The following is a 23,898-nucleotide window of genomic DNA, read 5'->3' on the forward strand; positions in this document are numbered from 1 at the left end:
GAACTGGAAGACCCAGATATGTCATCTCCTAACACACTCATTTTTGGCAAATCCTTGCCCATTTGTGTGTTTCTTCAGTGTTAAAATGGTACCTAATTAATTTCGCTTCGGAGAACAAAGTGAAATAGAACCTGGGTACACTTGTGTAAAACACAGTCTATTTGGTCTGCCATGACACAGTACTGGAGACTGAGTGGTTTAAGCAGTGGAGACTTACTTCTCACCATTTTGGAGACTGGGAAGTCCAAGGTTAAGGTGCCAGCTGATTTGATTTCTGGTGAGAGCTCTTTTCCTGGCTTGTAGGCAGCCATCCTCTTGCAGTGCGCTCCTGTGGACTTTCCTCTGAGTATGCTTAGCGGGAGGGAAGGGAGAGGAAGGGTAAGAGAATGAACCCCTTGGTGCCTTTTCTTATAAGGACACTAATTCTTTAGGAGCAGGGCTCTTGTGGCCTCGTTTAGCCTCTGCTTGCAGCTTCACTGGCTAGGACTTGCGTGTGGGTTCACACATAGCTTGCAGGCATGCAGGCAGGCACACTCGACAACACGCACTGAAATTGGAAGTGTTCTCTTTTGATGGGTTTACAACATGATATTTGATAACAGTTAAGTGCCAGTCGTGTATTATTTTTATTTTAACTGCTCTCCAGAGCTGCAGATGTATATGGACCCTCTGAGTCCTGCTTTCTGCTTGATGAGGTTTATAGTTGGTTAGCTACGCGAGTGGTTTACAACCGAGTTAGTATAGAACTCAGAATATTACTGTGTCAAAGATAATTACAAAATACCAACAGCCTTTCTTATAGTATATTAAATATACAGTATATAGTACATAAGTATATAATATACTATAAGTATACTGTAAGTATACTATAAGTATACTATAAGTATATAAGTATACTATAAGTATATAGTATACCATTTCCTTGAATCCCCCCTCCTCTTTTCCAAGCCCAGATATAGTTTGGTTCCCATAGTAAATGTCTATAGTTTAGTGGTAATTTAAAAAATTGTATCATTTATCTTAATTATGAATTTACATTTTTATTTATTAACAGAGCAAGCCTTTTAAGGTGGTACAGTTACACAAATTTTAAAGACAACTAAATCAAACCTTAGTTTTATATAACAGATACTGGAATAGAGATAAAACTTTTAACTAAACTTCAGGATATAAGCCTCCTCTTTTCCTAATTGTGAATCTCAATATGAATTTTGATTGAGTTCTGTTTGCATTTTAGATTGTGCTGGAAGATCTTTATACCTGGTTTCCCAAAATGATCCCATGTATGTTGTTTTTCACAGGCCAGCCCTCCAGACCTCTATATTGAAAGATTTAATATAGCTCTTGGACAATATATGGGAGCATTGCAGAGCATTGTGCCTCTTTTCATATATATGGTAAGTTGGAGCTATTTTCCCTCTCCACATACCTTGGTTTATTGGCCTAAGTGCAAACAGATGCAGAAAATTAAGTATAGTCTATTTTTCTTTTACTATTATGTTAGAAATGCAAATTAATCTCTTTCAGCAATATTTGATAGTGTTGACATAGAAAACTTATTTAGCCTTGTGTACACTGTTTTAAAATTTCATAAGTACCATTGCTGAAATAGACAATTAGGCATTACTTAATCTCAGTCACTCAATTAGCATTTATTTTATTTCTACCATATAAAAAATACTGTGCTTAGAAAATAAAGATAAAGAAATAAAGGTAAGAAAATAAAATCTTTCCTATATACGAAGATTTGTTATCTTCAGAAAGTATAGTTAAGACATGTATCTAAAAACATGATGTATAATAAATGCCAAGGAGGTAACTCCATAAAAAGTGGAACAATAAAATTTTCTTTCATTCTAATGATCTCTTTCATTTGGAGGATTATACCATGGGTATAATTTGTAGTCTCTTGATTTTGCTGACGTGTTCTCCACTCCCACCCCACCCCACCCCACGTTTTAAATATATAAAGTTATAGGATCTTAATGTTTGTGTTCGTACTGAATGGAAGAGCCTTTAGAAACCATTGTCCCACTTTCTCGTTAATATTAGGTTGAGTTGTTAGATTGATTCTACATTCTATTGCTTAGAGGTCGCTATGTGTGTGATACCAAACTTCAAAATGATTTGTTGTCCATAAGATATGCTTTACTGGGGAGAAAAAAACCAGGTCATTGGGAGAAATCTGTGTTGTCAGTGGGAGACTACTGTTTAAATAATGGATGAAGGATGTTTACAGTGAAAACTATACAGTCAAAAATAATGATATGTCCCTATGTTATTTTTGAGAGAAATCTTTTCAAGCTACCACATTAGGCGAAAAAGCAAGATGTAAAGCAGTGTGTTGTATTTCTTCATTAGCAAGTGTTTTCTTCTTTATTTTAGGGGAAATAAAACATATCAGAGAGGAAAGAAAACATGTTAAAAATTGAGTGAATCAGTGAGCAACTTGTTAATATTCCTCTTTGTATATTCCACTCCTGTACATGGAGTTAGCATTTTTAAACACGAATGAGTTTAGTCTTTTTGACTTTCCAGTCATTCTAATTAGGATGCTTTTGGCTGTAAGAAACAGAAAACTTGATTCAAAGTGATGTAGATAAATAAAGAAAAGTATTATCTCTTGCTATAAAATTCTAGAAATGAAGTCGTTTCCAGGGTTGGTTAAATCTGTAGTTGCAGCAGTGTTACCAAAGGCTTAGCTTGTTTTTGTCTCTTTGCTTTACATATCTGTTTCATCTTGTTTTCCACATGGTTGTAAGATGACTGTAAGGTACTCTTCACTCAAGCCTCAGTTTCCCTTGGTCTGCTTGGGTTACCTTGGGTCACTTGTCTGCCTTTGAACCAAAGACTACCCATCCGGAAGGAATGCTGTAAACTGAATGATTCGGACTAATCATTAAAGTGGAATGTAGGGGAGTCAACCGGTGCATGCCCACTGCCTGCTTTAAGCCTGGATCTTTAAATAGCATACCTATCACTCGTGTTTCCTGGTGTTGCCTTTGGATGATGATGTAGTCATATAAAAGGGCGTATTAAGTGCTGGTCATACAGTATGGCCCATTACATCCCTGTCTAGTTAATGTTGAGTATCTTCCATGTTCTTTTATATGATTTATAGCATTTTATCTTTATGTGCTTTAAACTCCCATGTTAGGAAGACTGTAATAGTGGCAGAGCTTTTGTTTTCTGATGTTGGTTTTTTATGTTTTAATTGATGCTTTTATGAATTGTTTCCTAAAATTATTTTTTAGTGCCTGTGTTCATTAGACTAATTATTTCCCTCTAATTGATGCCCTGAAAAATAACTTGTTTTCCATTTCAGAATAAGTTTTACATCGAAACCAAGCTTAACAGAGACTTAAAAGATGACCTTATAAAGCTGTTTACCGAACATGTTGCAGAAAAGCACATTTACAGCCTAATGCGTAAGTGTTCCATCTTGGAGGGATGACATGACACTAGCAGGTTTTCCTTTTTGACTCAGAGAGCGTTGGCATCTGAACCCCAATGTTGACATCTTGCGAATCATATCTCAAGAAGTGTTAAAGCCTCATTCTATAGCGGGACACTGAGGAATTGAAATGTGACTTGAAGGTCACCCAGTGAGCTGGGAGAAGCCAGGCTCTGAACAGTGCCTGCATAGCTGGAGTGATACTTGCCTCTTTTGTTTTCCTCTGACATTGGGGGAAATATTATTAATGTTAAGGAGTTCATTTGCCTGTAATTTTGTTACCGATAATTCTAGAAGGATAATGTTAGTATTTTGAAATAGCACAGTATCCTCTCAGTTTCCTTATTTTTATTAAAAAAGTTAAAGCTTATGAGAATTGAACATACATTTGTCCCTTCTCTCATGTATGGCTCCCTCAAATTCCCATTTTGTTTTACTTAAAAGGGGAGTTCAACTAGAAAATTTTACTTTTTAATTAAAGACTTTCTATAAACAATTTTAAGTGGAGAGGATTTTATTGAAATGTTATATCTTTTTGTAACTGAATGTGATTATTTTCAATTAATTCATCCTAAATTTGTATTCATTTTATGTTTAATCTGTGAATTTATCATTTCCTTATGTAGCTATCAAGTTTGACATAGGTGGTTATAGTTATGTAGAGGTTATTTGCACATGTATGTATTTGATGACATAATGACTATATGATTGAACCTGTAGAGTTAGTTGGGAATAAGACGATAGCTCAGTTGGTAAAGAATGCACCTGCAATGCAGGAGCTGCTGCTGCTAAGTCACTTTAGTCGTGTCCGACTCTGTGTGACCCCATAGACGGCAGCACACCAGGCTCTCGCATCCCTGGGATTCTCCAGGCAAAAACACTGGAGTGGGTTGCCACTTCCTTCTCCAATGCATGAAAGTGAAAGGTGAAAGTGAAGTTGCTCAGTCGTGTCCGACTCTTTGCGACCCCGTGGACTGCAGCCTACAATGCAGGAGACCCTGGTTCAATTCCTGGGTTGGGAAGATACCTTGGAGAAAGGCTAGGCTACCCACTCCTATTCTTGGGCTTTCCTTGTGACTCAGCTGGTAAAGAATCTGCCTGCAATGCGGGAGACCTGGGTTTGATCCCTGGATTGGAAGGTCCCTTGGAGAAGGGAAAAGCTACCCACTGCAGTGTTCTGGCCTGGAGAATTCCTTGGACTGTATAGTCCATGTGGTCGCAAAGAATCGGACATGACTAAGCAACTTTCACTTTCAAGACTTACTGAAAGCCAAATGATTGGTCCAAAAGTAGGAAGATGAATTAACAGAGACAGAGTCTGGGTTTGGGGTCATGTTGAAATTAGTAGAGTAGAAGAGACTCCAAGAAACTAAAATTTAGAATTTCAGTTTTTAAACATTCCTTTTTAAGATGTGATTTTTCTGCAATGCCTAGCATTTGTTAGCCTTTAAATTTATATATGCCATTCAAAATTATAACTATCTACTGATGATAAAATCAGAAGGAAAAACTTGAACCAGTGACCCTGTGGCCTTTAGTACATGAATTCAAATGTAACACACATTGCATGTTTGAAACTACAGAAATGTTGAACAAGTGAGATGGCATTTCCATTTTTAAAAAGGTGTGAATAGAAAAAACAATAATTTGACAAGCCTGGCTTAGACTAAAATTACCCCAAGTTTCATGAGTATTTGTTAGTTAATATATGGTGATTTGGGGGAAAGGGAAATGATTGAAGGAGTTAGAGATGAGGGAGTTAGAGAACTTTCATTCCCCAAATGTAAGTGTTTTAAATCATGAACTTAATGTGAAGTATTTAAAGCTCACTCAATTAAGTACCTGGAGAAGGCAATGGCAACCCACTCCAGTATTCTTGCCTGGAAAACGCCATGGACGGAGGAGCCTGGTAGGTTGCAGTCCATGGGGTCACTAAGAGTCAGACACGACTGAGCGACTTCACTTTCACTTTTCACTTTCATGCATTGGAGAAGGAAATGGCAACTCACTCCAGTATTCTTGCCTGGAGAATCCCAGGGACAGAGGAACCTAGTGGGCTGCTGTCTATGGGGTCGCACAGAGTCGGACACGACTGAAGCGACTTAGCAGCAGCAGCAGCACTTAAGTACCGTGAGTACTGTTGCTTTAATAAAGCTTTGCTTATTTTCAGAACCTCCATCAATCGAATCATTTCCATCAGTGTTTCAACAGACAAGCACATATTTACTTGGTAGATGGAACTCGACTGTGGTGGATTAATTTTTAAAAAGAAGAAATTTAGTGTATAAATACTTGTTTTACCCTCTTAAGCTGTTCTTTTCTTATCCTTGTTTATCCTTCAGTCTTTGGGCGAAATGGTGATAGAAAACGAAACCTTGACAATCAATAAGAGTTGCATCATTTTTGTAACCCGTTTTCTCTTTATTTCAGCTTTACTTTTAGAAGCCCAGTCAACACCATTTCAGGTCACACCTTCAACTATGGCAAATATTGTGAAAGGCCTGTATACTCTCAGACCAGGTAAACATTCACCATTTGTTTAGGGGTTAGATTTGTTTGTTTATGGCAATTCCAGCCTGATTCGTGAGAGGATAGTGTTTCTCCATGTTTTCTGAGGCTTAATGGTATTTGGGTTTGTTACAGAAGAAAGTTGAGTAGATACTCATTATTGTGAAATGTAAACTCAGGATCTCACTTGGAAATCTTTCTATACTAGTGAAAAGCAGATAGTTTAGGGAATACAAGAAATAGTTTGTAGGAGACACTTTAGATACAGTTGAATCTTGTGTCTGGCATGAATCTCTTTTTTTGTTAGGTTCTCCTTTACTTCTACCTCATACTGCAAATATGCCCAGGCATACATATTCACAGCTCCATCTTGTAAGGCCTGTTATATATCTTGCAAGGAATCTAGAAGTTCTGATAAAATTATACAAGGGTATTTTGAGGAGGGAGATAGAATAGCAGAACCAAAAATCAAAGATCACTGTGTTCAAGGCATGGTTTGTAAGTTATCTTAATATATGTCTTATAATAAAAACACTGAATTTAAAGGATTCTCCAGATGCTTTTATACATAGATTTCTGTTTATAACCCAGCACCTCAAATTTATCCCAGTGGTCTAGCCAATTAAAAAATGTCCATAGGACAGAGATTGCCGAAATTCAGGGTAGAAAATTGTTTTCTGACTGCTTGTGGTTTTCAGAGTCTCCTCTCATATTTTCTTGGGAGTGTACTTTCTCTCTGCTACTTAAGAAAGAAAGAGAAAAGAAAAATACTTGCCAGTCTAGAAACTTAAAGGATGCCTTTTGGACAGTAATTATCTTTTTGTGAAATTCTGTCACTTGAGGATTGAATGAAATAAAACAGGATCTAAGGAACTTAGCACAGTACCTGATAATGTAATAAGCATGCTAATATTAGCTGTTGTTACTGTTTTCATTTGGGTCCAGTGGTTATTTTAATGGACTGATATCTGAATATTTTACTTACTTAATTTAAAAGATATAGCAAAATTTAGCTTACCAAATTGGAAACCAAGTAAAAACTGTGATACTAGGGTTAGACTGTGATCTACCAGAAGCACCTTCTTTCTCAGGCTACTTTAAACAATTAATGATATCTAGAATATTCAAATGTAATGTGACTTAGATTGGAATAAGTTCTTGCTCTAATCTTCATAATTTTTAGACATATTCCTACAGAATAATTATTTATATAAAATTAAAAGTATTGCCTGTGTCCAATAAACTGATGAATTTCTAGTTTCTTAGAATTTTAAATTTCGTTTTGCTAAGTGTGGTGAAAGTAACTCATGAATTTTTCTTTTAGTGCTAGATTATGAATGATTTTTTTCTTTTATTTTGGAAGACATCCAAGTACAGTATGACAGATTTCTAAATTCTGCCTCCATAGTTGAGCAGCTTTATCAGCTCTGGCTTTTATCGTTAGTAACAAAATTATAGAATAAAACTAGTCACTAATGGTAGAAAAACTTGTAGATCCATGTTTATCCAAATGCTATTTTTATCCAGGTTTGAGCTCTTGTAATAGGATCGTAATACTTCTGAGGAGAATTCTGTGTTTGAGACTTGTCCTTTTGGAAAGGTGAATTTTATCACAGACGAACCTTTTGCTCTCCTAACTATTTTCTGAGATACTCTTAAACTTATTTTGACATTTATTCGTCTTGCCAGTATCCATTGTCTTCCTAGTTTGTTAAAGCAGTTTTATTCACCTGACAGATTAAGGTTAAAATATTTTAAAAATTGAATTTTAAATGTAAAGGTTCCTTTCATTACAGTAGTGCTGATTTTTATATAATGGATGCATCTGAATCACCCAAAAAGGTTTGTTAAACTGTAGATTCCTGGGCCCTAGTCTTTGGAGATTCTGATGACATCTGCTATTTAAAAGTGTTTCCATCTAGTCTTTAGAAGCTCACTAGGAATAGTTCCCATGATCCCATCTTGCTCTTCTTCATTTAATACAAACACTTTTCATTGTTTCTTTATCTTCATTTTAATGATTGCCTGGAGTATGTAAGACTGGTTTGACTCCTTGCCTTCTCTGACATATGGGTTAGTGGTTCCCCAGGGCACTGACCTGAGACTCTTTAAAGCCATTTGAACTGAGCTAGAAAAAGGGACACTGTTGAGAACATTTTGATACAAAGGGTGATTGGATCACCTTGAGAGTGTTTGTGGTGCTTGGTTTTTTTGTTGTTTGTTTTTCACCATCTCTAGTTTAACTCTTCTCTTATTAGGCTTTTTTTTTTTTTTAACTTGCCAGTGATCCAGCATTGCATAGCATTAAATGTGTTTTGCTTTGTTTTTCTGATTTAGAGTTGTTTACTTAGATTACAGTTTTTAAAGTGAGCATGCTGGATTAAATAGAGCATTGAAATTTTATGGGTTTTGATATATACAGCCAGAACACACACACACATGCACACGCGTGCGCACGCTAAGTCATTTCAGTTATGTTCTGCTCTGTGCGACCCTATGAACTGTAGCTCACCAGGCTCTTCTGTCCATGGGATTCTCCAGGCAAGGATACTTGGAGTGGGTTACCATGCTCTCCTCCAGGGGACCTTCCTGACCCAGGGATTGAACACATGTCTCTTAGGTCCCCTCATTGGCAGTTGGGTTCTTTACCACTAGTGCCGCCTGGGAAGCCTATATATATATCCAAAAGGAAAAATTTGAAAGGACTAGATTAATCCAAGAGGACACAGAAGTGGCAGTATTTATATTTCGTGTTCACTGAGTAAGGGGAAGAGTATCTGATTTGAGAAAATGCTTTACAGTAAAGATACTAATTTATCTTTCTCATGTCTAATGCAGATATTTTCCTTAGACTTCTTTTTGTCTGTTTATTTTGATGAATGAATTTTTTTCTATAGATTATTCTCTTGATCTTTCATCTTTTCCTTAATAGTTTGATTACCAGTTAGTTCTCTTTCTTTCACCATTATATATGTTTCATTTGCTGTAATTTAATGTGAGTCAAAGTTGGTTTATATTTTAAAAGTACTTACCCGTCATCTCTCCCACCTCCCTCCCCATTTTTATGGTACTTTAAAAATATGTCTGCTTATTACTTCATGTACTGTTATTCTTAGGCCAGTGTATTTTTTAAATTAATGTTCCACAGGGCTAAGTATTTCCACCAAATCTTTTCCTTCCAAGTCCCTCCTGCTCAGAATTCTTTGCTTATTTCCCTCGTGTTTTCTTCCACATTTAGAATTTTTGAGATGGTTCATTCAAAAATTCTCTAGGGATTTTTTTGTTAAATTTGGTTAAATCAGTAAAATGTATAATATCCTCTTTCGGTAAATTCCATTTAGAAAAGAAACTTAACCTCTTTATCAGAAGGGGCTGCACTACTTTTTTTCCCCATTTTAAGTTTGGTTTAATTTATAATCTTGTTGTTTGGGAAGAAAGTTCTTCCTTTTCTACTTAAATTGTATGATTTCCTTAATGAATCTCTTCCTTCCCTCACAGAGTGGGTTCAGATGGCTCCGACTCTGTTTTCTAAATTTATTCCAAACATTCTCCCTCGTGCGGTGGAGTCTGAACTGTCTGAATATGCTGCTCAAGATCAGAAGCTTCAAAGAGAACTTATACAGAATGGTTTCATGAGGCAAGTTTTCCTTTTCCTTTCATGATAAAATGTGTCCATTTCCTTAGGCCAGTTTGGCTTGGTGGGGGAGGGACGCCAGGCTCTTAGAATGGGAGACATCTACCTGCTGATAGGGCCGGTGCTGAGGTGGTGAGCTCCTTGTCTGTGAAAGTGTTGAAGCTGGGTTTTGACTTTATGAGAGCTGCTCTTAAGTAGATTTTGAAGAAGGAATTTCTCATCGGGTGGGCAGTTAGTCTGGGCAGCCTCCGAAGAGCTCTTCCAGCTTTGATCCTCTTATACTCGTTTTGAATATTTGGAAAAACTTTGTCAAAATTTTATGATCAGTTATAAGGTACATTTATGACTAAACTAGCAAAGGATTAGTTTTATGACTAAACTGGTAAGCAGGCTTTAGATTGTGTTTTTCATATTTCCATTTTTTTCCACTAAATTCTAGTCATTTCTTCTTAAAAAGTAGGATATCACTTGTATGTGTCCACAAAATTCACCTCCCTTGATTTTGATATAAACTCTTTGCTAATGTTTCTGAAAGTTGCAATTCAGTATCCTGGCTTTATCCCAGAAAATCTTTCAAAGTGTGTATTTTCAGCAAAAATTGTGTGATTTCTCATGGGAAAGCACCCTGTTCTGTAATCAGATCGTTGGGGGGTATAGTAGAACTTTATAATTTTCATAATCCTTGCCCTCTCCTTAGCATGGTTGCATGTCTTTTCTTATTTGAATCCCTCACATTAAAGGGAGAAAGTTGTGGCAAGAAAGACACCTGGGTTCCTCCCTGAGGCATAGTTGTGACCACAAACAGTGGTTGAGTATTGACTCACTTCTCTGGCTTGGGCAGGGGATGGCCACGCTCTTTCACAGTTTCTGAGGCCACATTCAGTCTCAGAACACCAGCCTTGATCAAGATCACTGTTTCTAAGTTTCTCATTTCAGCACCAGTAAGAAAAGAAAGCAGGTCCTTTGTTCTTTGCTGGCCCATGGATTGGCATTTATTCCCTTTGTGTCCCGGCATTGGAAGGCATCTGTATTCATGTGGTAGAGGGGCCACTGAGTAACCCACCGATCATTATCCACCTCGTGGGCAGCTGACGCTGGAAGGGCTCGGTCAGATGTCAGAAGGAAGCTATGTAGACAGGCTCACGAGCCCGCCTTCTCTGTGGCAAGTGAGAGAGGAACAAAAGGCCGTGGGAGAGGAACAAAAGGCCTTGGGAGAGTCTGCATGCCAACAGCTGGCTTTTCTCCCTCATGTCCAGTGGTTGGGTGTCTTCTGACATCAACTGTAGTATTTCTAACAGTGATACTATTTTCATACACAGAATGAGGCCATTTAATGCTATAGTAATTTTACTTACTCAGTTTTGAAGAGCTAATATAGGTTTGTTTTTTTTTTTAAATAAAGATATTAAAAAGCATACACTGAGAAGTTTTACTCCCGCCTGTCTCCCTGTCTGCTCTCAGACATTAGGTAACCATTTTTTATTAGTTTCTTATGAGCCCCTCCAGCATTTATATCATATACAAACAAGCACAATATATATTCTTAGTTTTATTCCTTTCTTACACATTCTGTTGTGTAGACGTACTATAACTTATTTAACCAGTCCCCTATAGATGGCAAATTGAATCATTTCCAGTCTTTTTGCTGTTACAGAGAATGCTGCATGCATAATTTTCATACTGGTTGTCAGTATGTTTGCAGAGTAAATTCCCTTAAGTTAGATTGCTGAGTCAAGAGCAAATGCAGTGGTAATTTTGATTAATGTTGCCTGTAGCCCTCCATAGGGGACCGTGCCGGTTTGCGCGTTCACTAGGCAGAGCGCCTGTTCTTCACGTCCTTGCCTGTGGAGTGTGTTGTTACACTGCCAGTCTGGAAGGTGAAAATAATTACTCAGAGTTAGTTTCATTTGTGTTTCTCTTATTATGAGTGAGGCTGAGCATATTTTCCTGTGTTTTTATTTCTTTTCCTATAAACGGTTTCTGCTTTTTTGCTCATTTTTCTATTTGATTGTTAGTCTTTTTTTCTTGGTTTCTAGGAGCTCTTTCTATAGTGAAGAGGTTGTTTGCCCAAAATGACAGTTGTTTTCTATTTCTTTTGACTTTGCTTATGATGGGTTTTTTTTGTTTGTTTTATTTGAAGTCATGTGCAAGTTTTTTTTATTTTATGTAACTAACTTTATCAAGTTTTTTCTTTATGGCTTATGCATTCTGAATTATAGTTAAAAGTTTTTTCTTGAAATGTTTTAAAAATTAATGCAGAATGAACTGAGTATAGCTCTTACGTTTTTTCCTAGGCTCACCATAATTTTGAATTATTTTATGCTTTTTTCCCATATATATATATATATATATATTTGAATGTTTGCTTTTAATTTTAGAGATGAGCTTATCGATGCTTTTAACAAACAGCCCTTGAAAGGCTTTTATTTCTGTGAAGCAGTGTAGGAAGATAGCTCTTGTAGATTTCTCTGAACACCTGAATTCACCTTACAGAAGAGTGTGGAACATATCCAGAGACATTTTCCTAATCCTGATTTTTGAGCTGGAGTAGAACAGGGCGCAGGACTGTTTGGTGTGTAGCCAGCCGCTCTTAGATAACATTTGGGACCTGGAATGAGAGAGCAGGGCGCAGGACTGTTTGGTGTGTCCTCGCTCTTAGGCAAAATCTGCTTGTGATGAGTTGAGGCACTGACTCGATAAATAATCTCAGGTAACATTGCCTTTGAACATGAAGGACTAGCCTGCTGCTGCTGCTGCTAAGTCGCCTCAGTCGTGTCCGACTCTGTGCAATCCCATAGACGGCAGCCCACCAGGCTCCCCCATCCCTGGGATTCTCCAGGCAAGAACACTGGAGTGGGTTGCCATTTCCCCTGGCACTGTTCTGATAAGGTCAGGATGGTCAGGTGCTTTCATTCATATGAAATTTAAACTCTCGTATTCCAAAAGATGATAAAAATGTTTTATTTTACAAACTGAGTTGAGCTATTTCTGTTAACAAATTATTATACATTTATTCTGAAGATTAAAGGCTGCCTCGTGACTTACTCTGTTGGGTGATATGCACAGAGTAGGACCTCCTTTCAGCAAACATTCTGAACTGCTGGGCTGGCTCAGACCAGTCAGAAAGGGTGTGCACACACCATGTACTTAGCAGCTGACGGCAGTCACCTGTGCTTCCAGCACTTGTGTCTGGACCTTCCGTACTCTGCTCTTGCCAAACTTGGTGCTGCCTTTGATCATTATTTGGCTAGAATTGCTTTGAAGAAATGGTGTCCACTGATGCAAAAAATATCATATAAGCTGTCTAACAAAAATTCTGTTACTGGCTGCCTTCATATGAGCAATTGTTTTATGGTTTGTGTCTAGCCAGTCACATGATTCCTGTTTAGCTTTGCAAGCTATTTTTTCATTTAAGGCTGTATTCCATTTACATGATGTAGGGTATGACAGTGCATTGCTTTTAATGTGGATGGCACAGTCTTTGAAGTGTTTTAAAATAGTAAGTGAATATTGTCAAATATATTGTCTTTGTAGTTAATGGACAGATTCTTATTTGAGTTGGAGTTTATGTGAAGCATCTTTAGGTGTAAAGAAATACAGTGTGGACTTATTTCAAAGCTAGAAGTAACATACCAGCTAAAAGCAGGGTTTTTTTGTTGTTGTTTTTGTTTTTAGCATGTTACCTGCATAGTTGAATTGCTTATTGGGGGAAGGGCAGGTTGTTGTCTGCTGTTGTCAAAGATTACGTTATGGAAGATAAGCTCACTAGGGAATTTCTAACACGCAGGCCCTCAGATGGAGCATCCTCATTCAAACCCATCTATGGGCCTCTTCAAAGCATGTGCCAAGTAGCTTTTAAAGGCAAGTAAACCATTCTTGCTGAGTGATTGTTACCTGGATTTCTAGAACAAAGTAGAACCTTGTTAGGGGTATTGTTCTTTTAGCTGAGACGGTCACTCCAGGATCAGGGCTTTTTCAGTAGTAGCCTGGGTCTGGTGTTGTGGGCAGCTGACTTAATAGTGTTATCAGATAGTGGTTTAACAGCCTCACATACATCACACTGACATTCTTTGTGCCTCCTGTTGTTTTCATATCCGTATTTTTCTCCTGTTATTTTAACATGTTTCATTTTTTAAAAAATTTTGCAGGGGTGGGAGTGAAGTTTGTTTATAGAAGTCTAAGTTCCAAATTCAAGATCCATGCTGTGTCTTCCTTTTTGATCAGCATTAATTTACTTGTTTCAGAGTATTTGGTGAATGCTGCTGTGATGATGTTATGTACCTCTCTTCATAGTTCTTCAGGCACTCTGTCTACCAGCTCTAATCCCTTGAATCTATTTTGTCACCTCCACTGTATTATCATAAGGGATTAGATTTAGGTCATACCTGAATGGCCTAGTGATTTCCCCTATTTTCTTCAATTTAAGCCTGAATTTTGTTATCAGGAGCTCATGATCCGATTTCATTTCAGTCCCAAAGAAGGGCAGTGCCAAAGAATGTTCACACTACTGTACAATTGCGTTCATTTCACATGCTAGCAAAGTAATGCTCAAAATCCTTCAAACTAGGTTTCAGCCATACATGAACTGAGAACTTCCAGATGTACAAGCTGGGTTTAGAAGAGGCAGAGGAACCAGAGATCAAATTGCCAACATGTGTTGATCATAGAGAAAGCGAGGGCTTGCCTGGTAGCTCAGCTGGTAAAGAATCCACCTGCAATGCAGGAGACTTGGGTCTGATGCCTGGGTTGGGAAGATCCCCTGGAGGAGGGCATGGCGACCCACTCCAGTATTGCCTGGAGAATCCCCATGGACAGAGGAGCCTGAGAGTCGGACATGACTGAGAGACCAAGCACAGAACAGAGAAAGCAAGGGAATTCCAGGAAAACATCTACTTCTGCTTCACTGATTACACTAAAGCCTTTGATTGTGTGGATCACAACAAACTGGAAAATTCTTAAAAAGATGGGAATACCAGACCACCTTACTTATCGTCTGAGAAACCTGTATGCAGGTCAAGAAGCAACAGTTAGAACCAGACATGGAACAACGGACTGTTTCAAAATTGGCAAAGGAGTACATCTAGGTTATATATTATCACTCTGCTTATGCAGAGTACATCATGTGAAATGCCAGGCTGGATGAATCACAAGCTGTAATCACAATTGCTGGAAGAAATGTCAATAACCTCAAATATGCCAATGATACCACTCTAATGGCAAAAATTGAAGAATAACTAAAAAGCTTCTTGATGAAGGTGAAAGGGGAGAGTGAAAAAGCTGGCTTAAAAAACTCAGCCTTCAAAAAACTAAGATCGTGGCATACAGTCCTATCACTTCATGGCAAATAGAACGGGAAAAAGTGAAAACAGTGACAGATTTTTTTTGTCTTGGGCTCCTAAATCATGGTGACTGCAGCCGTGAAATTAAAAGATGCTTACTCCTTGGAAGGAAAGCTGTGACAAACCAGAACAGCATAATAAAAAGCAGAGACATCACTTTGCCAACAAAGATCTGTATAGTTAAACCTATGGTTTTTGCAGTAATCATATGTGGATGTGAGAGTTGAACCATAAAGAGGGTTGAGCACCAAAGAATGGATGCTTTTGAAATTGTGGTGCTGGAGAAGACTCTTGAGAGTCCCTTGGAGAGCAAGGAGACCCAACCAGTGCATCTTAAAGGAAATCAGTCCTGAATATTCATTGGAAGGACTGATGCTGAAACTCCAATACTTTGGCCACCTGATACAAAGGGCTGACTCTTTGGAAAATACCCTGATACTGGGAAAGATTGAAGGCAAAAGGAGAAAGGGGGCAACAGAGGATGAGATGGTAATATAGCATCACCATTTCAGTGGACAATAAATTTGAACACACTTTGGTAAAGATTGAAGGACAGGGAGGCCTGCTGTGCTGCAGTCCATGGGGTCGCAAAGAGTCGGACACGACTTAGTGACTGGACAGCAACAAAACTGTGATGATACTACTGTAAGATTCTCAGCCGGCTTTGGCCAAATAGTGTATTAACAATAGAGGTGTTCAAAAGCAGCAGTAGGGTGGATCTGTTTAGAATTTGTTAGGCTGTCTAAACCTGGTTCATGCTAAGTTTTTCTCTTAAATGCTCAGCCGAGAGAAAAATCCTTCAGAGACCATTTGGTGTGTTCTCTTTCTTCTGGTCCTTGAGACCCCTCATCCAGCTTAGCAAGAGGTTTCTGTCCTGGTCTTGATCGTAACCAGAGAAAGTGGGAAACATTGGTAATCTGGAACATTACACAAAAGCATGAAATAAATACTTGGGCTAGCATTTTAATCCATCTGTGGAGGCTATTTATCAGTTATGCACTAATTTGTTAATTCAGCAAATATTTCGTTTTTCTACTCTGCGCTTAGATACTGCTTCTAGATACTGGGTGAACAAGACAGGCAGAGTTCCTATTTTTATTGAGCTTATACTCTGCTGTTGGGAGATAAATAGCAAACGTGTAAACAAATTATTTCGAATAATAATGAGTGCTACACAGAAAATGAGATGGAGCATAGGATGGAGAGTAGCTGACTAGGGCATGCACGAGGGGCTGTCCCCTCACTTAGTGATGTAATGCCCCCGAGGAGAATCCCAGCTAAACAGTAAGGAGATAGCCATGCGGCTAACTTGGGAGGAGAGTGTTGCAGGTACAGAAAAAAGTGCAGAAGTGCTAACATGCCCAAGGGACAGAAAGAAAGCCAGAGTGACTGAAGTATAGTGAACAGAGGGAGAAAATGGGTGTGGAGAGGCACATAAGAGCTGTAATTCACAGGGCTGGGAAAATAAATTTGAATTAGAGTTGGTTTTTTTTTTAACTGTCATAGAAAGCCACCGAAGGGCTTTTAATCAGAGACATGAAGTCATCTTATACATGCTTTTAACATAAGGTAGCTGTGGCTCTTGCCTGGACTAATTCTAAGATCTTGCAGTGGAGTAGGGGAGAGGTAATAGTGGATTGGGATTGGCATTGTAGCTGTGGGATCGAGCAGTGGTTGATTTGGGGTTATGTGTTGAGACAGAATGCTCCAGAGTAGGGCAAAGAGAGGAATCAAGGATGAGCTAGGATTTGGGGCCTGAGTAGTTGGGCGGATGGTGGTGCAATTTACTGAGGAAGCCGTGGGGGTGGAATGCATTCTGGCCGTGGTAAATTTGCAGAACGTGGAAGTCATCCAGGTGACAGTGGCAATGAGAAATCTGGACCTTACAAGACCGAAAGGTCAGGAGGGAATCAGAGCTGGAGATAGAAATCTGGGAGCCATTGGCATAAGGATCATATTTTAAGTCACAGGACTGGTATGACCACTCTCCTAGACTAAGGAGAACATACGTGGAGAAGAAGAGAAAGTGGCCAAGGACAGAGCATTGGGCAGAACTTGGAGTGTTTCAGGAAGGAGGAGGTCAACCGAGTAAATGCTGCTGAGACTGAGGAAAAAGCTAGTGGACTGGTTATTATTACTCATTATTTAGGCATTTTAGTCGTTTGTCTGGACTGTTGTCTAAGAAATCTCGGAGACTAACGGAGGATTTACAAATAGCATAGAATTCTTATTTTCCTATCTCTTAAGTGGAACTCGAACTTCTGTAGGTATTTAGGTGTTACTGTAAGTATTTAAGGTGAACTGGTTACTGTATGTAAAGGTTCATGTTCTGTCTGCAAGAAGGGTATTCATTAAGATTTCTGAGATTTTCTTCAAAAGCTTTAAGCAGTTTTCAATCCCATAATAGGGCTCTTAGGGGAAGATTTTGGTATATTCTATTTCATAGTTGAAATTTGCCCTGTTATATGCAGTTCACCAGGGATGTTGTTAATAGAGCCTAGATTTGTCTTCAAAGACAGTTTAGTCTGAACCAGTTTCTGGGACCCATCTTTATAGATAATCCTTCCTTCATTTAATGGCTTTCTATATTTAAAAGGTAGCACCTTTTAGCTAAGAATATTCAGGTTATAAGTGACTCAGCTGCTGTTTACAAGTTTAACGTCAATTTTAAAGTCAGTTTTAAAATAGGTTGTTAAAATTGAAAGACTTACTCCACTTCCATCATCAGTGATGTCAATTCATTTCTCCTCTACTTTGGTGTGTGACGATGTCAGTCAGTTCTGTTGACTCCTCCTTTTCTTATCCCCAGAGGTGACCAGTCCCGGAAGAGAGCTGGGGATGAGTTGACTTATAGTAAGTAATGATGCTCCTTACCATTTTTGATGGTTTTGTGATATAAAGCAGCCACTGGCCATAATGATGTCCACAGAGTTCCTGATGGTGGTCTCCAAGGGCACTGTATATGGGCAGGGTCAGACTGTTCTGTAAGCCGTGGCAGCTCTGAAGCCCAGTTGCTGGTGGTAGTGCTCAGGCAGTTGTCAAGAGGCTGCCAGTTCTTTCGTCTCCACTAGAATGAGATAAGTGTCCAGACTCAGTGCCAGGTGATATGGTCCCCTTTCTCATCATTCACAGCCACGGGGTTTTGAGGTGTTTTTTTTTCCTGATCTACTTTTGGGAGAAGGATGAGAAATATGTGTCACATAAGCAGATTTCTACCATTATCAGATAGATGTTGGCTGCTGTTGATACTTCTTCCCCTTCCAATTTTTTTTTTTTTTTTTGCAGACAGCTCATCAGCCTGTGCAAGTTCCAGAGGGTACAGATAGTGAATGTATTGAATGTACTTTACTTCCTGAAAAGAGGACACTGGAGCTGCAGAGACTGTGTTCAGAGCACAGCGGGGGTCCCGCAGACACTCAGGAGCCGTGTCACCAAGCTGTTCTTGGAAGAGGATGCTGGACTTCTTGCTTTGGTTTGTAATTTAAAAACAAAACAAAACAAAACTAACAAAAACAAAACAGTTGCTGCTAGACTTGGGGATGGTTTTGAAATGGGACAATCTTTTAACGAGTTTATCCACAGATTCCGTGAGGAACACACATCATGAAGAGTGACCATTGCTAAGTGAGATCCGCAGCCAAAATCAGCAGCTTCCTCCAAAAAATATAAGAGCAGAAGGATTTTTTTAAAGCACTTGTTTTGTTCATTTGTGGACTTAGCACTTTGGCAGATTGGATTCACACATCAAGATGTCTTTTGCTTTAAAATCAAGCAGATCATTACAAAATCAGTATTTTTCACCCGTAACCAAAACGACCCCCTTTAAAAACAAAAAAGAGTTGGTCTTTGTTTAGCATTAGAAAGTCTCGTTACAGGAAAATGCTAACTCTGCTTTCAATATAACTTCTCCCCTCCCCCCACCCCCATCAGTTCATAACTCTTTTCTACTCTGTGCCTTGAGCTTTGTGCACTTTGCAGCTCTGTGACCATGTTGTCAAACTCACAAATGCTTCCTGAAAAAGCTGATAGCATTACAGTCTGACCGCCAAGATGTCGGGTATGACCTCATAGCAGGAGGCTGAAATCAGTGGGGAAAGAGGGACATGCTGCACACGGGTCAGATTTCCCCCTGCCTCGCAGTGGTGTTTTCTTGTTAAATGTTGGGGACCAACTCTTTAGAACATTTCCATTCCTCTGTCATTTAACAGGCTCTCCCCAGCTGCTGTAGTGTTGGCATTATGCTAGTTTAGGGTTGGGCAGTACTTTAGCACTAAAGCTACCTTTTTAATACTGTTGAGAATTGCCCAGCGGTCAAAGCTGGTTTCTATGATGCTCTAGGAAGCAGATACGGTTATTAAATCCAAACATAATCAATAGTGTGGTTTTCCTGATCAGTCTCATTTTAAATGGGTGAGATAAGTACTTAAAAAAGTCTGCAGTCTATATCTTTTAAAAGATTATATTCAAGTGTCATAGAGAAGAAGTAGCACTGCTGTTTTAAGGCTCCCTTCTGGCTCTGGCCAAGCTAGATTTTCTGTTTCCATACACTCACAGTGCTCTTTAGTTCCTTAGTGCTCTTTAGTCCTATAAAAGACTCTGAAGCTTACCCTATTGATTTTGAAAGGCAAAGGAAAATAGATGCAACAAGGGAAAAATGATTTTCTTCTCAGTTTTGCTTAAATCTAAATCAAGCATATGCTTGACTCTTTTTGGCTTTGTTGGCTATGTCAGACTAATTTGTCTCTTTAGAGGACTAGAGGCAAAAAAAGAAGACATACCAGGGATACTGACTATCACACTTGTGATTTCCAGGTTGTTCATAGAATTGCCTCTGCCAGTTCACTTGGTGCTTTTGCAGAGAGCAGGCTCGGGGTGAGTTCGAAGTGTAGTGTTAGGAGCAAGTCAAGTCATTGCATAGAAATCCTCTTATTTGTAAAATTAGTATTCAGAGAAGCAAAAGTTAAAGGTTGTCAGATTTATTTTTTTAAGTACTTATCAACCAGAGTTGGTAGATTTTGAGGAGGACTTTCACGTGTGCTCCTTTAATGCCGTGAGCATCTTGGATTGTATTGATAAACACTGAATTACTGTTAAGACTATTAACAGGCCCTCATTGTGCCCTGTACGATTTGATTTGCCACATCATAACATTCTAATGTCAAGGAAGAATTCTCTTTTATCATGAAGTTCAAATTTTATTTTACTCAGTGGAATGCTTGCTGCAGGCTTATAACACCTGCAACCAAATTCTCTCAAGTAGTTTTAATAATAATATTTCTGAAAAGGAATGAAGTTGGAATGTTTCATTAAATGTGGATGAACTCTTCATTATCCTAGTAATGTACCCAAATGCTTTTTCTGGGAAGGAAGTATTCTTTGGCCAACAATGGAACCTTCCCTATAAAAGCATCACATTAGGATATGAATTGGCATTAAAATCTTTGGATGCTTTTTGCATTGTTCAGTTAATGGGGGAATATTTTGTATTGTCTCCTTGTTATTATTATGTGTGTGTTAACACAGTGGGCAGAGTAAAGTTTGCAGAATTTAGTCTCTCTGTAAATTTTTGCACAGTGGCTGCAGCTCGCTGTGGGTGAGGGCTTAGTGGTGCAAAGCTTTGATTGGAAGGCACTGGAGGAACACCTCCCAGTACATTCAGCCTGGTTCTTACTCATCTTAGCCTTGTGAGGTATACTGCAGTATGAAGGATTTATTTCTTTAACTCAATAGTGACCTTGCTTATTTAATTGGGATTCTTAACAAAATTCTTAGTCTGCAGTGAAGAAGTAAGAAATGCCTCCATTTTGTGTTGACTAACACTGTCTGCCTAAAAGTATTTCCTTCACGTGTTCACTTGTGTTCTTGCCAGTACAGTATGTAGTTTACACACCATAGTTAAACACTGGCTTTTTATGGGGCCCAAATCATCAAAGGCAGAAAATTGTAAAGCAGGTTGATCGTCTCATGAGTCAGCACAAGTAGTTGGTTTGCCAAATGGGCTAGTGTATACATACATGCAGCCTGAAACTGGACCCTCCAGAGAAAGCCATTTCACTCACTTTGGAATGGTGACACTTAACATCAATAGATGATCGTTGTTTGGAGAGATGGTACTTATTTTAAAGCTGGCATTAGGCTTCAGTATGTGTTGTCTCATATCCTTCTCTAGTCACAGCTGCACCCTAACCTGACTGCTGTGCTTTCTGTGGGGCAGAGAGCAAAACCTGGTGTTGTGACTCTTCACATACTACGTCTTAGATAAGAGTTAGTGAAAAGAGACGAGACTAATACCTGGGCACATGAGTTGTGCGTTATTAAATTTTGTGGAGAAGTGACTTTTTTCCCTGTCCCTTTTATGAGTTGGAGGCGGTTCCCCTCCCCGCCTTCGGGGTGCGGGATGAAAGTCACCGTGTGAGTAAGTGAGCTTGCAGAAGAGTGGGCTGTGGCAGTAACGCTGCACGCACATGTATCCCAGTGCCACAGCCCGTGACACTGTCACGCCTCTTGCTGCACACCATGCTTTCTGTCAGGTTGCAAATTTGCACACACAAAGAATTCCTCAGGAAGAGTTTGCACACGCATCACCTCGCTATAATATTCTGTACCGGCCAGACGAGGGGTTTGAAAGTTTTTCAGCACAAAAGAACTTCAGAGTGGTGGTCTGTGCACACGTACAAACAAAGGTAATGGTGATCTCGCAAACACAGTTGGTTTCCGGAGCTAAGTGAGCAGGAGCGCTTGTGTCGTAGTATTTAAAGAAGCTGTTTACTCTCCCAGGGTCACCCTTCAGATCTCGTCTTCTCACTGAGACTGGCTCTGTTTTCTTCTCTGTGTTTTTTATTGCAGTTTATTATTTCCATGATTATTACACGAGGCATTACCCTTGAGCTAAAATTCAATTTTCCAATAAGCAGCTAGAATTAGATAACATTGTTCTATGAATATACACTAATCTGGGTTATTAAAAAACTTCACAATTAAAAAACAAAATAGAACCCTTGCATTAGTTATCCAGTCATTGTTTGGATGTTTGGGGTTTTTTTTTTTTAATGGTATCTCATTGAGCTTCAGAGTATTACTTTGACTTTAATTCACTTTAGACCACTTAACGGGACTTTAAAATTTAAGATCAGAGTATGAATCACTTGACATACACCCAGAAGAGATTTATAAGGACCTTTTTAGTTGTGATTACTCTTTTCAATAAGATTGCACAAGGTGAAATTTATGTTTATCAGAAGTTAAAACAGAGGTCATAGTTATTCATAGAGAAATGGCTTTCCTGTTATTTTCCTTACCAAGTTGAAATTTGTCCCAGTTTTTGGCCACCAGGATCTATGAAAGGACCTTTGTTCTTTTCAAGGGAAATGATTCCTCTTCTATTCCCACTGTTGATTAAATAAATCATTGACACTTTCCCATGTCCACTGGCCAAGACCTCATTTCGAACCTCTTTCCAGAGCCAAGTGGCCACGTACCTATACTGTTTCTGCTTATGTTGGTGGAGTGGCTGTGGGAGCATTAAAGAAAATGCTAATCAGAGGTACATTCTTACAGGACCGTAGGGTATATTGTACCCCTGCTGATTGGAAATTATCTTCATTTCTAGTTGGATTGCATTGTTCAGAAATGCAGTGTGTTATTGGCTTATAATTCTGGGAAATTGATAGTGTGGCTCCGAGGTGAATTCTGTGGTTTGAAAAAAATAAATATTTTGTATTCTCAGATGTCATTTCAATGTTGTGACTATGTACTAAATGCAATAAGACTATGGCTGTTCTCTTCAAAGGGTATGTCTTGTTCAACAGTTGGCAGTTTCATTGCCCTCATTGGCCCTGTTTGTCAATATTACAGCCATGCAATTCAGGAGTTGTTGTTCAGATGTGATGTTGTGGGGAGCTATGACTGGAGACAGGAATGCTTGCGAGTAAATGGGAGGCCAAATGCAGACAAAACGCTTCTGCCACCCACCAGCATAGCCAGAACAAGGGTGAAGCGGTGAGTCTAGTTCCTGGTGGTCCTTTTCTGTCAGAAAGCGTGGTGGGGCTTAGAACAGGGTGTTCTGTACATTAGCTCTTTTATGAATCCAAGAAGAACAAAATGGTGGATGAAGCTCTTATTGACTGGGGATTCAGAGCCACTGACTTTGGCTCTGACCTTTAACTCTTGTTGGATTTTGAATCACTCCTTCTGTATTAGGGTGTATACCATCACTCTAAAACATTGTGGTTAATGAAATAAATCTTGTACAGATGTCCTTGGCCTTGTTATGTTAATACCTGGTTTACTGGAAGTTTGTTTTAATACAGAATATATGGTTTTGCTTATAGTACATTCATGATGCTTCCTTTAAATGATAATGACACTCCGTATTCTACCACATTCATTAGCCTGCAGCATGAGTGGCCATCCTGACCTCTACAACCAATGTGAGTGTGTGTGTGTGTGTGATGATGGTGATCAGTGATGACCAAATTGGATTTATCTCAGGAATGCAAATTGGTTAATGTTAGGAAATCAATTAATGTGACAGACCCATCTATCAACAGATTAACATGTGATCAGATTGTCTGTGAAAATCCAAAATATCTACAAGGCAGATTAGTAGCCTTGTGAGTTTATCAGGGTTGCTAGAACACAATCCATATGCAAATGTTGATTACCTTTAAATGCAGCAACCACAAGCAGTAATGTCTGTAAATTTTTAAAATATTGTTAAGAAATAGAATTTATACTAGGAACAGAAAAGTCATAAAGTACCTAAAAATCTTAATAAAAGATACATAAGCCTTTTAATGAGAAATTGAGAATTTTTAAAAAGCACCTTTGTTGACATAAATAGACAGTGGTTGGTAAGATCATCTCAGTCTCAACTCTTTCTCCGAATCTGTTAGTAGATTAAAGAAATTCCAACAAAAAATCCCAGCTGATCCTAATATCTAAATGGAAAAACAAAGGACCAT

General features: G+C 38.7%; 1 protein-coding gene across 2 annotated transcripts in view; it reads left to right on the forward strand.

Annotated features, from left to right (window-relative positions):
• CACUL1 (CDK2 associated cullin domain 1) overlaps positions 1 to 23,192 on the forward strand; it is a 70,253-nt gene extending 47,061 nt beyond the window's left edge. The window contains exons 4-9 of one of the 2 annotated variants that reach the window (XM_005902787.3): positions 1,302 to 1,397; positions 3,326 to 3,428; positions 5,885 to 5,974; positions 9,461 to 9,599; positions 17,745 to 17,788; positions 18,221 to 18,404. In XM_005902787.3, coding sequence (XP_005902849.1) covers positions 1,302 to 1,397; positions 3,326 to 3,428; positions 5,885 to 5,974; positions 9,461 to 9,599; positions 17,745 to 17,788; positions 18,221 to 18,261 — 513 coding nt within the window. In that variant the 3' untranslated portion in view covers positions 18,262 to 18,404. Of the gene's footprint in view, positions 1 to 1,301; positions 1,398 to 3,325; positions 3,429 to 5,884; positions 5,975 to 9,460; positions 9,604 to 17,744; positions 17,789 to 18,220 lie in introns of both variants that reach the window. The other variant, XM_070363769.1, reaches the window with a different exon arrangement.
• The last annotated feature ends 706 nt before the right edge of the window (positions 23,193 to 23,898 follow it).

The sequence above is a fragment of the Bos mutus genome, chromosome 26 (genome assembly GCF_027580195.1).
Source record: "Bos mutus isolate GX-2022 chromosome 26, NWIPB_WYAK_1.1, whole genome shotgun sequence".
Taxonomy (NCBI): Eukaryota; Metazoa; Chordata; class Mammalia; order Artiodactyla; family Bovidae; genus Bos; species Bos mutus.